The 14,577-nt window shown below is 36.8% G+C and overlaps 1 protein-coding gene across 1 annotated transcript in view; it reads left to right on the top strand.

The window, feature by feature from the left end:
* LOC127622435 (protein EFR3 homolog B-like) overlaps positions 1–14,577 on the top strand; it is a 37,155-nt gene that overhangs the window by 17,833 nt on the left and 4,745 nt on the right. Inside the window, exons 2-8 of the mRNA XM_052096543.1 lie at positions 5,744–5,820; positions 8,362–8,489; positions 8,583–8,733; positions 10,518–10,639; positions 10,799–10,948; positions 14,038–14,172; positions 14,361–14,439. Of these exons, the coding sequence (XP_051952503.1) occupies positions 5,744–5,820; positions 8,362–8,489; positions 8,583–8,733; positions 10,518–10,639; positions 10,799–10,948; positions 14,038–14,172; positions 14,361–14,439 (842 nt within the window). The remainder of the gene's footprint in view (positions 1–5,743; positions 5,821–8,361; positions 8,490–8,582; positions 8,734–10,517; positions 10,640–10,798; positions 10,949–14,037; positions 14,173–14,360; positions 14,440–14,577) is intronic.

The following is a 14,577-nucleotide window of genomic DNA, read 5'->3' as shown; positions in this document are numbered from 1 at the left end:
ATCACTGAAATATAAATTATAGTTCGAGGTGAACGTGTTTTTGTATTTTATAAATTTTGTATTATTTTATATAGTTTGTATTTGTATTTTACAGGCTGCAGAGTTGTGTTCACATTAAATTGCTCTGTGGAAATAAAGTGAACTGAACTCAAAGCACCTCCTGAACTGAGATGTCTGAGGTCATTTACAGCACTCATAAAAAATACAAATTGGAAGGCAGAAACAAAGCGTGAGATCCTTAGATGCACGTGTTCCACAAGACTGCAAGCCGCTGTATCAGCTTGTCATTACCACTTTTCCTGGTGTCGCTGCGGCTCGCTTCATGCGTGCGCTTGTAAAAATTATATTTTAAAGGCTCATTATTATGGTTTAGTATTTCTCTGTAATGTAGAACTGTGTTAGCAATATTACTAATAACATTCTTTCCTTGGAACTCAAACCATTTTCTGATACTAGTGTTTTTCCTTGATGCCTATACACAGCCAATCACCAGCACTTTTAGATTTGGGCGCATCTAGCATGCTACATGTTTATCACTGACGTTGACGAGATTAACCCCTTAGGTATCGAAATTTGGTACCGAACGACAATACATTTTTCGATACTCGATTGTTTAGAGGCAATTCGGTCAGTACCTAAAATGTATCGAACTCAATACCCAGTCCTACATATGAACTACTTTAATGGTGTTTTAATGGTTCTTTTATGTCATTTTTGGAGCTTGACAGTAACGAACATGACTAACGCACAGGATCGGTTTTGGATCGGACTCGTCTGACCGATAACCGATTCGTCTAAAAGCTTAAGTATCGGAGCCTGATACCGATCCATGTATCGGATCATTGCATCCCTACTTCAAACGTGACATTTTTACTTCCCTTATGATTAGATGTAAATTTGTTGTTTGGGTTGTTGCATTCAGTTTATAAAATATGTATTCCTGTTAACTGTATTACATCCTGAACAACTGAAAACAACTCTCTTTTGGTGCTCCTCCGTGGTCATTTCATCCAGAAAATGGAGCTTACATATGCCCATATGCCCAACAACACTTACCGCTTTGGCCACTATTTAAAATTTAAGTGAGCACAGACTGATTAAAGCTCATTATTAGTCTGTTTTTTACTGGCCATTTTCCTCTCCCTTAGAATTAGTCTGTAGTGTTTGTGTTAGAATGTATTGATTTTTCCCCAGAGCTTTGCTCTTATGACACAGTTTGGTTTGCCTGTTGACTTAATAGATTAATCGATAGTGGCAATTCTGCCAACATCATCACCAATTCTGGGACTAGAAGAGGACACAGATAGTGCCCCTTCACATCTTTGACAAAACTCCTGTAATATCTTGCTCTTGCTGTGCAGTGTTTCCCCATTGAGTAGTGGTGCATCACCGCTGATGAATTATGAGCACCACTGCTGAAATGTCAAATGGTTACTTAATATTCTTGACGCAACATAACGCTTGCTAGCCCCAGTCAGCCACACATTTTCTACACAGTGCGCAGTAGTAATGTTGCGTATGTGACTTCTTTTAAGTGAATGAATCATTCTGGTTCACCTCCATACACTGACTAAACTTTTTTGTTTCTTTTGAAGCCAATGAGCTCTAGTTTGAAGACAAAGTCATTTGAGTGCAGGTTGTGAAAGACCACATCATTGGTTTGACCCACTGAATGAAAACACCCCTTTCTCTGAACAAACGAGGATCAGGATCTGTTGACCATCTAGGGGAGAGGAGGGGATATGTTTTTTGTGTACTTCAGTAATCTCGTTCAACAAGGAGCGAAAGTGGCTGTATGAATTATGAGTAAATCTAACTGATGACATTACAATGACATCAGGACGTAATTGATCACTTATAACTATTTTTGGCTAATATTTATGCCGTCTTTTATAGTCATGCAAAGCAGTTCACAAAATGATAGCTATGGTTGGTTGTCATTTGTGCGGAAATGCTTATGATGCTTAAACACTGCACCATTCTCTTAGTAGATTTGTAGATACGCAAATTAAAAAAATTATGATTAGATTGTTTCGGTTGTGCTCAGTGCTTTATCACTGGTTGAACGACTTAAAAGCACATAAAGACATTAATTTGTTGCCACTTACTGCTGTAAAAGTGTGATTTACAAAATTACCACTGAATGAATCCGTGAACAAATCTGAATTACAGACAGAAAAACGTCATCTAGAGTTAATTAACTCCACTAACTTAATGTGTCATGTATTGAAGTAATAGGTTTATGTGGTGTGATGTTACTTTAAACAATAGAAGATGTGAAATGATTGATTGATATTCTATCGTTTTAGTTAATAAATGGAGAACAAGGTGTGCTGAGTGACTCCAGCTAGGTCTCCTAAGCAACCAAATTGGCCCAGTTGCTAGGCAGGGTAGAGTCACATGGGATAACCTCCTTGTGGTTGCTATAATGTGGTTCTCGCTCTCGGTGGGGTGCATGGTGAGTTATGCGTGGATGCTGTGTAGAATAGCGTGAAGCCTCTACACGCACTACGTCTCCTCAGTAACGCGCTCAACAAGCCACGTGATGAGGTGCGTGGATTGAAGTCTCAGACGCGGAGATTAGTCCTCCGCCACCCAGATTGAGGCAAGACACTACGCCACCACGAGGACTTCGAGCGCATTGGGCATTCCAAATTGGGAAGAAAAAATAAAAACATTAAATTAAAAATAATAATAATAAATGGAGAACAAAAAGGAATGATTAGGACAGATGAAACGCACTGCCAATAAATAAACAGTTACAATAATATATGGCTTGTCTTGTATTCTTCAAGGGTTTTCATTTATCTTTATAACTTTATAAATGTTATGCATCTGAGTGGAAAACATTAAATCTTCACATCTTATAGTGTTGTTGGGGGATGCGCACAACAGCAATGCTGCTGAATAAACTCCCAGGGGAAACACTGCTGTGGTCTTGTATGCTACAGAGAAACAACCGCTTGATAAATGACTAAACATGGGCTGTTCTGCCTTCTGAGAGTATGTGTGATATGCGTCATTCGTCAGTGTGAAAAAGACTTACCAGACAGAAACAGGGAAACCAAGGGCACCCCAGCTGCTATATGAATTGTTAAGCAGTTCTTGTCTTTACAGCTAAGACATTTTAAACATGATTGTTGTGTCTCAAAATCTAGTAAACTGCCTACCTAGACAGATTTTTGCTCGCATGATGCCCAAAATTGCTGTCTATGTTGGTAGCTCATTAGGTTTTGAAACACAGTGGCTACGTCTCTGTCCTCTGTTCATTTGTCTTCATAACGTCCTAATTTCATTCATGCTTATTAGTCTGTGGACTTACTTTTTTCTTTTAATTTTTTGAGTCTGTGGACTCACGTTTTGTATTTATTGTTTCAGGATGGATCTTCTCTCTGAGGGCAAGTTCCATTGGGCGTTTGAAGGGCACACTGCTCATAGGTTTCAAACTAAATTGTGCCACATTCGCAGAAGGGCAACGTTTGCAAATTGTACATAAAATGGTTACTTCAAAGAAGTAATGTTGCCGTTTATGAACATGTGATCCTGTGTGGCGAATCCTCGTGATTTATTTAGAAAACTGAGGTAATTAACAATAAGACCTTACATTACCTGTTTTTTTTTTTTAACTCTCAACTGCATTGTTATGGCTATGATGATTAGGGATGGGAATTGTAAGGAATTTAATGAAACCGTTTATTTTAATGATTCCGGTTCCTTAACTGTTCCATTAATGATTCTTTAAGCACTTTTGAGGAAGAGTCATTCATTCATGAGAAAGTGCTGGATGTTTTCAGTGTATTTTCAAAAGAACTGTAAATTCGCACTTATGGTCAGATCAGATTGATCGTGTCCCCAAGGATGTGTGTGTAATCTGTAATCGTGCAGCTGTTGACCAGGAGAGACCGTTACCTTTGTAATAATGATTATAATGTTATTAATAATAATAACAGCTGCTCAAAACTTGAGCCTTGAGTCTTTTCAACATTACATTATCTTGTTTTTTATGTTACCAACATTCAAATAATCACTGAAATAAAAGTGGAATAAAAGTTTAAAGCCACGTCGTGTGAACTGGCTGTTTTGATGCCAAAACTTGAAAAGGTTTTTTTTTTTTTTTTTACAAGCTAAAAATGTATTAGGTAACAAGTGCAGATGATGACAGACTTTTCATTTTTAGGTGAACTTCTTTAAACAAAGGATATAACTGAGAGAGGAAAAGATGAAGGTTTGTGAAAGCCCAGGTTTGGACAGGGGGTTTGAGCAGACCTGCATATAAACAGGGATATTGAGAGGATTAAACGGGATATTGAGAGGATTAAACGGGTTGCGTGACAAGGGGAAAATTTCTTTTTGAAGTTAAAATGGAACAGAAGCTAAAAATAGATGTAGCTTGGCACTTTTTCCTCAAACATTCATCTAAATGGCACAGACCAGAAAACCAGCATCCATATTCATATCTGAAGGTTTCCCCCCAGTGACGTCATTCAGAGATTAAGGTCTTACTCTTCTAATCATGATCCAGATCTCAATTAAATCTCTGTGTTATTTTGTGATTTTAAAGAGATTTTATATGGCCATGGCTTTCAGTTAAAGAGATTTCTTCCTCTGGAAGAAGTTCTGTTTGCTTTCAGAAGTTCATTGTCGTCACGCCATTCATTGGGACATGTGTGACTCATCACTGCTGAGATGTGTTGGCCAATCAGATTGCAGATTTCTTACTGCATATCGGAGTCAATTTCAGATGGTGTATCATATGTTGCAAGATTTTCCTCAAGGTTGTCTGTGTAGGACAGGGATGCAGCTTTGCTCTGGTGCCATTTACAACCTTTTAAACGAAGGAGAAATCCACACCCCTCCATGCCTTGTAACTGAAGTTTGCATCCCTGTTCTACAAATGGATAGACATTCTCTTGATTTTCTTCATGCTGTTGTGTTAAAACCACATTATTTATTTAAAGCATGTATTTTTGTAAAAGTAAAAATGTGTGTCACAAGATTCTTGAAAAGTTTGGTTGATAACCTCATATACAGTTTCACAAAATATATATATATATAATTTTTCAGATATAAATACACAATATATCCAGATACTGAGATAATTAGCTCAGTCAAGTCACTGATTTCAGTATTTTCAAAGTGGAGTGAAAGAAGCAATATAAGAAAAGCTTGAGACATGTCATACAGTGAGATAGAAATGCTTCTTAAATGTATTAAGATTTATACAAGTTGTTTAAATTTCTGCCAGTTTATCGTTTCAACTTTCAACATTTTATCTGTGCTATAGAGCGCAGCTGTACCCACAAACTTTTTAGCCCTCTGGGTTCTAAAAGAATTTTCCCCATTCATTTCTTCCATAGACTTTTAATAAAAGGATGCCATGAACCAAACCTACCAGCTCCGATGTGGAACATCACAAACTTTGTTTTGAGGCAAATAAGTATTTGTAAATCAGACAAAAGTTACAAGCTATGTACTTGCTGTCTTTCTTGAGGGCACAAACACAAAAAGGTTTATAATTATAATTGAAAATCAATTCATCTATAGTATGAATGAATGGGATTTTTACTTCTGGAACCAGGGAACCAGACTGTTGCGCTCTATTGAGCAATGTATAAATTTGTCATATATCAAATCATCAATTTCTTTATTTTAAATTTTCTGTTGGAAATCAGATGTTCCTCATGGAAATCGATGGCGCTTCGTTGTTTTCTTAAACGATTTCTCTCTCTCTCTTTCTTTTCAGGGGTGTGTGGATGTTGTGGAGCGTTGAGGCCTCGCTACAAGAGGCTGGTTGACAATATCTTTCCAGAAGACCCAGAGGTGAGAACATTCCTTCTCCCTGCTTTCTACATTCTTCAGCAATCACACCCACGACCATTTTAAGAGTCAACAACCTTAATTTCCCTTTCAAACTACTTGTTTACACTTGCATTTGTATTCTTGGCACGTGCTTGCTTTCTGAAACCACTTAAAAGAAAGTGCATTTAGTGTGTAACTGTCAATTACCCATAACTATTTTATGTTATTTGGAAAATGTCTATTATACCTGGAAACTGTCCACCTGAAATCTGAGATATTTCTGTTTAAATTTTGCACGGCAGTACATCTGTAAATTTTCTGTGTTCGAACAAGAGTTGACTAGTCCGATTTAGGGCTGCACGGTTATCAAAATCATAAATGTCGATTATTTCTTTTTATATTGTAATTATGATTAATTTAGATGAATACAATTAACATTAAATTAATTTAGGTGGATCAAATGCTTGTCATAATTTTTATGTAGTATGCACATACAAAACAACCCGAGAACTGTGTCTGAATTACTTAATAGCTGTTTTATCAGTAAATGAAGACGGTGCCTAAACTGTCAACTTCACATTGTCCTTCTTAAAAGCACTAAAAACAAAGCTTTTTTTCACATAAATAAATTATTAAATAAATAAATAAATAATTCACAGAAGCGAGCAACGGTTACAATTAAGTCTGTAATTGTAATCTCTATTATTTGTCTGTTTAATTGTGCAGCCCTAGTCAGTTCTAAGGAAGCCCTGTATAATTTGGCTGATTTAAGGTCATGTTCACCAGGCAACGATCAGATGTGTTTTGTAGCCATTCAATATCATAATTGCAATTGTATAAATGGGCTAAATATCTATAACCACAAGATCTCAACATCTGAACAAATATCACAACAAAATGCAGAACAACAGATAAAATCTACACAAACTATTGAACTTCTCAATTCATCGAGCCGGTTGTTGGACGACAAGTCAACAATCCTGACTCATCCTTACTAAACATCTATAATAATCCCCTTTGCTATTTGACAACTCGTTTTTATTATAACATTTATTTATACCAAAATGCTCATCACCAAACCTCCAAAAAACTCTTTATCCATAGACATACACCTATCAGCCACAACATTAAAACCACCTGCCTAACAGTGTGTAGGTCCCCCTCATGCTGCCAAAACGGCACCAACCAGCATGTCAGAATAGCATTCTGAGATGCTATTCTTCTCACCACAGTATTACAGAGTGGTTATCTGAGTTACCGTAGACTTTGTCAGTTCGAACCAGTCTGGCCATTCTCTGTTGATCTCTCCCATCAACAAGGCATTTCCATCCACAGAAATGCCGCTCACTGGATGTTTTTTGTTTTTGGTACAATTAAAGTAAATTCTAGTGAGCAGTTACAGAAATACTCAAACCAGCCCATCTGGCATCAACAATCATGCCACGGTCCAAATCACTGAGATCACATTTTTTCCCCTATACTATTGGTTGATGTGAACAGAAACTGAAGCTCATGACCCGTATCTGAATGGTTTTATGCACTGCACTGCTGCCACACGATTGGCTGATTATATTATTGCATGGATGATTGTTGCAAAAGCCTTCATCAGCCAATTAACAAGGACAATTGCATCTATGTGAACTTCTGCAGTTACTCCAGGATGGACTTCAAAGACATTGGTCATTAATCTTAGAGTTCAAACAAAATCCATGTTTAAACAATGACCCTTAACACTTACTTAGTTTAATAATTTGAAACCATGACTTTAACAAAATGATGATTCATCGACATTATAGACATTACAGTTTTATCGTCTGTTAATGCCTGATCTTCTGTAAAGCTGCTTTGAAACGATGTGTATTGTGAAAGGCGCTATACAAATAAAATTGACTTGACTTGTTGAGTCCAGATGGGTTGGGTTGAGTATTTCTGTAACTACTGGTCTACTGGGATTTTCACACACAACAGTCTCTAGAATTTACTCAGAATGGTGCCAAAAACAAAAACCTCCAGTGAGGGGCAGTTCTGCAGACAGAAACGCCTGGTTGATGTGAGAGGTCAACAGAGAATGGCCAGACTGATTCGAACTGACAAAGTCTACGGTAACTCAGATAACCACTATGTACAACTGTGGTGAGAAGAATATCATCTCAGAATGCTATTCTGAAATGCGGGTTGGCGTTGTTTTGGCAGCACATTTATTAGGCAGGTGGTTTTAGTGTTGGGCTCATCGGTGTAGATACGCCACACTCAGTTTTCAGTTGCAACATCGTTATTACGTTTGAAACACTGGATAAAGTGTACCTCAACTTCTGATATAAATAGCTCACCTTTCATGCTAGCAGTGGTCAGTTTGTCCTATTCACCTTTGTCTATCTGGACTCAAAGTAGACATCACAAATTCAGCGCAGAAGAAGAGGTGGCCAGGCCTGTGATGGTTGGTGGAACTAAAAATGAATATTCACCATTTCTGTTTAGCTTGTCGGAGTCTGCTCTTTGCTGTATTGGACCATTGTCCAATACATGATATTGATTATCTTTGTATGTTGTGTGTGTGTGTAGGATGGATTGGTGAAGGCTAACATGGAGAAGCTGACTTTCTACGCCCTCTCAGCTCCAGAGAAGTTGGATCGGATCGGGGCGTACCTGTCTGAAAGACTGTCCCGTGATGTGGCTAGACACAGATATGGGTAGAGATTCACAACAAGCCTGATCTGTAATGTGTTCTGTAATATGTCTATATTCCTTCTGCCTGTATTCAGAGTGTGTGTTTATCTCTTCAGGTATGTGTGTATTGCGATGGAAGCCCTCGACCAGCTGTTAATGGCGTGCCACTGTCAGAGTATCAACCTGTTTGTAGAGAGTTTCCTCAAGATGGTGCGAAAACTCCTGGAGGCTGATAAACCCAACCTGCAAATCCTGGGAACCAACTCTGTAAATACACACTTTTGTCTGTTAATTCATTGGCTTAGAGGTTGAACTTGAAATAAAAAATATTATACCTACTATATAGACATACTCTAACAAGTGGTTTCACAAACAATAGTTATCTGTCATTTTGACGGACTGAGTTGTAAATTTTTCACCATGGTCAGTTTTTATCAGTATTGTAACACTTGGTATTTTTAACTAGACATTGATATGACAAAAACTTCTATGGCTCTTTTTGTGTTACAAAGTACTGTTTTGTGGGTTCTTGGATTTTTCTTTTTATTCTGCTCTCAGAATGTTGAGGAAATTAACAATGCAAACATTTTTGAATTATCCATCAATGTTTATAAAATGTGGTAAATTATGTAAAATGTTTGGTTAATGCAACGTCTGACATAAACATTATAAATGCAAAACTTCCTTTTAAAATATTATTTGTAGAATAAGGCCCCTTAATGAGTAACTATAAAAGTAAAATGTAAACAAATTTTAGTAGCTATATGAAATATGTTTGCTGATGAACAGTACAGATGAGCCACAAACAAGCAGGCACACATACAAACACACTGCAGTGCCTCTATCTGCAGTAAATGCAATCAGGACATGGAAATAAGATTCGATTATAGATCAAAATGAGTTATCTAGGACATCACTCATGCATGGACATCACTCAAGCATGTATAGAATATATAGAATAACGTGCTTAAACTCAGAGTGACTTAAACATTTCATTTTATTCTATATATCGCCCTGAGTCTCCTTAGCTACTGAATACTGTTATACTGCAGATATCAGTCAGCTACAAAAACGCTTTGTAAACTGTGTTATTTCTCTGGCGTTTAGCAATGACCCTGTTCACCTGGGAATGCTTTAGGACAGTCTAAACATTGTTTGGACTAGCTCACCCACATCTGTTCTCTAAAGGTTCATCAGGTGCAAAACTTAATCTAATAATGGGAAGGAACTGTAAGCACTATCTTAAAATAAGGCATTAAATAAATCTAGGTAATCAGTTCTCTAGCATTTCTTTATTTAAATGTTTTGTTTTATTCATGGCCTGATCTTGACATTAAAATAGTGAAATTCTATAAATTACCTAAAGCCTGTAATATGATAAAATATTGCTGAAGATTAGGTTTCTTTTTTAGTCTGAAACAAATACCGGTAAGACTTTGTAATAACTTCAGTGAGTCATTAACCACCATTTTTATAATGCTTAACAGATCAATAGTTCATGTACTTTCAAATATGAATATCTCAGCTTAATTTTCAGAGACAACTATAAGTGAGCCATTTTTTTATGTTTATAATAAATAAATACAGTTATTGATGAAAATTATATGTAACCCAAATACCCAACAATATGACACGCTTGCATATACTTTCACTTTGAAGAAAATGAAATTGATTATTTTATTTGAATATGCCATCCTTTAATTAGTTTATCTATACTTGCATTAAGTGAACATGAGCTTAAAGCTTGTTTATTGTCTCTAGATGGATATTTATTATTCTTGTTCGTAGGTGTCAGAAAAGCTTTGTAGTAATGATTATGATTGGATCAGCGCTATCGATTAATGTTAATGTGGAACAAAATAACATCACATTAAAATTTAATCTTTGATAATACCATCTCATAATCACCCACTAGATGATTCAGGGTAAATGAGCGTTTGCCAATTTTTCTGACTTTTATTTTATTTTTTACCTGATCTGACCTGTTTTAACCTGATTTGGTTTGTCTTATGTCATTTATTTATGTCTATTTTATTGCTCTTGTTTTCTAGTTTGTGAAGTTTGCTAACATCGAGGAGGACACCCCCTCGTATCATCGCAGTTACGATTTCTTTGTGTCACGCTTTAGTGAGATGTGTCATTCCAGCTATGAGGACCCTGACATCCGCACCAAGTGAGCTAACCCCTTTATAAACCTGACAATGTGATGGATGGGTGAATGAATAGACAGATCACATCCATTACAATAAATAGAGGAAATGAAAAAGAATATTAACTCTATGCAGTCTACAGGATACACACACATCTGATCTAATCAAATAATTCATCTCAGAATCCGAATGGCTGGCATCAAAGGTCTTCAGGGTGTAGTAAGAAAGACCGTGAATGATGAGTTGCAAGCAAACATCTGGGACCCTCAGCACATGGACAAGATCGTACCCTCCCTGCTCTTCAATCTACAGTCTGAAGAAGGCACAGAGAGGTGAGAAATTTGAGAGGCAAATGTGGCTAACCAATTGCACTAGGTATTATTCACTAACTGTGTAAGCACAAATTTGATTCACCAATAAGTTTGCACTGAAATCATTCTAAATTTACAATAAGATTTTGAACCCACTGAAATGTACACAAAAAATCTAGGAATATCATAAAATATTGGTATATTGATTATTGATTGGCACGTTATTTTATAAAAAGATTTTTGAGGCATGGATATATTAAAAATGATCCGACATTTAAATTAGAAGCCTAATTTGCATGCTTTCCAATTCACTCAGTTGGCCTCTGTTTAACAGTCTGGCGTAATAGCGTTGGCAGACCACAAGAGGGTGTCATAACATTTAATGAAGCCGGTCGAGGTATCATACACACACACACACACACACACACACACACACACTCAAACACACAGGACGAGCTGAAGCAGCGCAGCAGATGGCAGTCCAGATTTACAAATGATTTTGTACTTCTTCAAGAATTAACAAATTGACATTGATGAATTTGCAGGGTAGTGTATGAAACTGGTGTAACTGCTCAAACTGAATGATTAGAAATGGTGAACATTTACTATACAGAAATGGTGTATTTTATTATACAATTTCTTTGTATGTAGCCTTGAATAGTTGCACAACCCCTCTTTAATTTACTTTATACACTTTACCAAAGTTGTGTTGAGAAATATGTTTGAAAAGACAAAGAATATTGTGGAACGAGCAGCCTTATTTAAAGCTCTGGAAAAATTAAGAGACCACTGCAAAATGATCAGTTTCTCTGGAATAACTATTTATAGGTATGTGTTTGAGTAACATGAACATTTTTGTTTTATTCTATAAAGTACTGTCAACATTTCTCAGAAAATTCCAAATAAAAATATTGTAATTTAGAGCATTTAATTGCAGAAAATGACAACTGGTCAAAATAACAAAAATTATGCAGTGTTTTCAGACCTCGAATAATGCAAAGAAATCAAGTTCATATTTATTTTTAAACATCACAATTAATGTTTTAACTTAGGAAGAGTTCAGAAATCAATATTTGGTGGAATAACCCTGATTTTCAATCATGCATCTTGGCATGCTCCCTTCCAGTCTTTCACATTGCTGTTGGGTGACTTTATGCCACTCCTGGTGCAAATTAAAGCAGCTTGGCTTTGTTTGATGGCCTGTGGCCATTCATCTTCCTCTTGATCACATTTCAGAGGTTTTCAATGGGGTTCAGGTCTAGTGATTGGGCTGGACATGACAGGGTCTTGATCTGGTGCGAAACATGTGGTACTGAATGTATGACTTATATGTAACAAAAATTAGGTGGCAAAGTATTGGCATTATTTTGGATTTGTTGATCTGAAAGTGTTTTATAGAGTAAATTAAATCTTAAATAATTAGAAATGTGAGTACTTTTCAATTAATGTAATCTGAGTACAATTTTAGAGAGATAATTTATAATGGATTAGTGGACTTTTAAGTAATTTACCCAACACTGTTGAACACTAAAAAGTATAACTGATTAAATCTATACATTTCAAGGATTGGTGACATACAAATCGAAATGCAATGCAATAATCTCTATAAAATAATTTTGATGATTTTATCCAAAAATCACAAATTACTTTTATTAATTCAACGTCATCTGTGTGCAGTTTCCACTGGAAATGGTTTGTAAATGCAAATGTTCAGCAAATGTCTTGTTTGTCGACACCAGCAATCGCACAACCATTTAAACAGTAATGTCCATCTCACAGGCTCATTTTCATCCACATAAAATTAAATGTTGCATCTACCCTGACTAAGGTCCATTTAGACAAAACTGACCAATTAGAGTCAACGTTTGGATACAAAGCTTCTTCCATTTCAAAGTCTGTTTCATGCAAACTGCCATTCTACCTACTTATTCTGTTTCTGTGGGTGAGTACCAGCATTCCCAGGCTCACACTGCATCTCTCTGTCTTTGCACTTGCAGTCAGACGCCTACAGGGTAATTGTTTGACTCATTATTTAGCCTGTGGGACACGATTGTCCATGGTGACTTAACTCTGAAAAATAAAAATAAGCCAAACCTGAGGTCACAATCACATTAGAATAGTTTTAGTGGTTCGATCATGTGACCATAGTGGCCCAGATTGGCCTCTGCTCTCCTCTCTTGCTTTGCTTCCCTGCTGTTGCACCACCACACGGCCATAATTACTCAACAGGAAAAGACATTAATTACACCTTTCTGCTGTTTAGTATTTGCTAATTGCCGTTTGTTGTAAAGGGCAGCTGATAATGAACTCTTCTTGTCAGTTGTGCACATTTCAGATGGGTAAAACAGTAAGGCTGGTTTAAAGCTGCCACTGGAGCGTGCTTAAACATGAAGTCCTTTTGTTTCTGGTAAACTACACAATCCAGGAGTCTTTTGGCTGAGGTGAGGAGAGATTCTGCAGATTTGAACCAGCATCATGCTGTTATATAATAGGAACTGCGAGTGGAGAAACAAGCTGACTGACAGCAGGGTGTGTGAGGGCAGAGCAACAGTGTGATTAATTAAGGATGAGACAAAACCACATGAGACCCTCTGTTCTGTTTCAAGGTCAGACTCAAGTCATGTAGAAGGCTCATGTAGAAGGCTCTTTACATTGATGAAAGGACATTATTTAAACTCATAATTATTATGAATGGGCTATTATTGTTGTCTTTTCTGATAAAAGTCATGCACAGCAGTTTAAATATTGTAGGAATATTATAGATCTGCTTTTTCATATAATGATTAAACATTCTACTAAAGTCAGTAGATTTGTAGACATGCACATTTTAATTTAGGAGAAGGTAAGGATGTTTTTGAAACTATTATTAGACTATTATTGTTGTGTTTTTGGATGGAAAGTTATGCTCAGTAGTTCAGCTTTGCTGAGCAAGACCTGCTGTGTCTTGTTTTGTTTCAAGGGTAGGGACTTTACATTTAAATACTTATTTGATTTGTTGATATGTCCAGATTTCTTCAGCTTGTCTCAGAAGACCCAAGTTTTATATTTCTCACCTCAGTCCATAAGAGCTAAAAGCTAAAAGCAACACTCTCTCTCTCTCTCTGCTGCAGTCGCTCTCCCTCCCCGCTGCAGGCCAGTGAGAAGGAGAAAGAAAGCCCCGCCGAGCTGACTGAACGCTGCTTTCGGGAACTGCTGGGTCGAGCAGCCTATGGCAACATCAAGAACGCTGTCACCCCTGTGCTTATGTGAGAGACCAAGAGCATATATCAGATTAAGTTATTAAGAGTTGAGAATATTATTTGGGTTTATCCACGCATGCACATGCGTCAGCATCAGTTTTCTGGTTTATGTTAAGTATAGTTATAAGTCTGTATTCCTGTTTTTCTTTCCACTTTAGTGTCTAACTCAAGCTCTCTCTCCTCTTTCACCGCAGGCATCTTGATAATCACTCGCTGTGGGAAGGCAAAACATTTGCAGTGCGTTGCTTTAAGATTATCATGTACTCCATTCAGGTGAGTTCACTTACCAGTTTAGAAATCAATCTCGGCTGCCTCATCACAACTTAGGAAAATAATAAATGAAAGAGAAAAGTTTTGTATGTCATATGTTGGTTTCCTTAAAATAACACCAATGCTAGAACCTGCTTGAAA

Source organism: Xyrauchen texanus, chromosome 28 (assembly GCF_025860055.1).
Source record: "Xyrauchen texanus isolate HMW12.3.18 chromosome 28, RBS_HiC_50CHRs, whole genome shotgun sequence".
Classification (NCBI taxonomy): domain Eukaryota; kingdom Metazoa; phylum Chordata; class Actinopteri; order Cypriniformes; family Catostomidae; genus Xyrauchen; species Xyrauchen texanus.
Note: the sequence above shows the minus strand (reverse complement) of the source record. Positions and strands in the feature narration are given on the sequence as shown.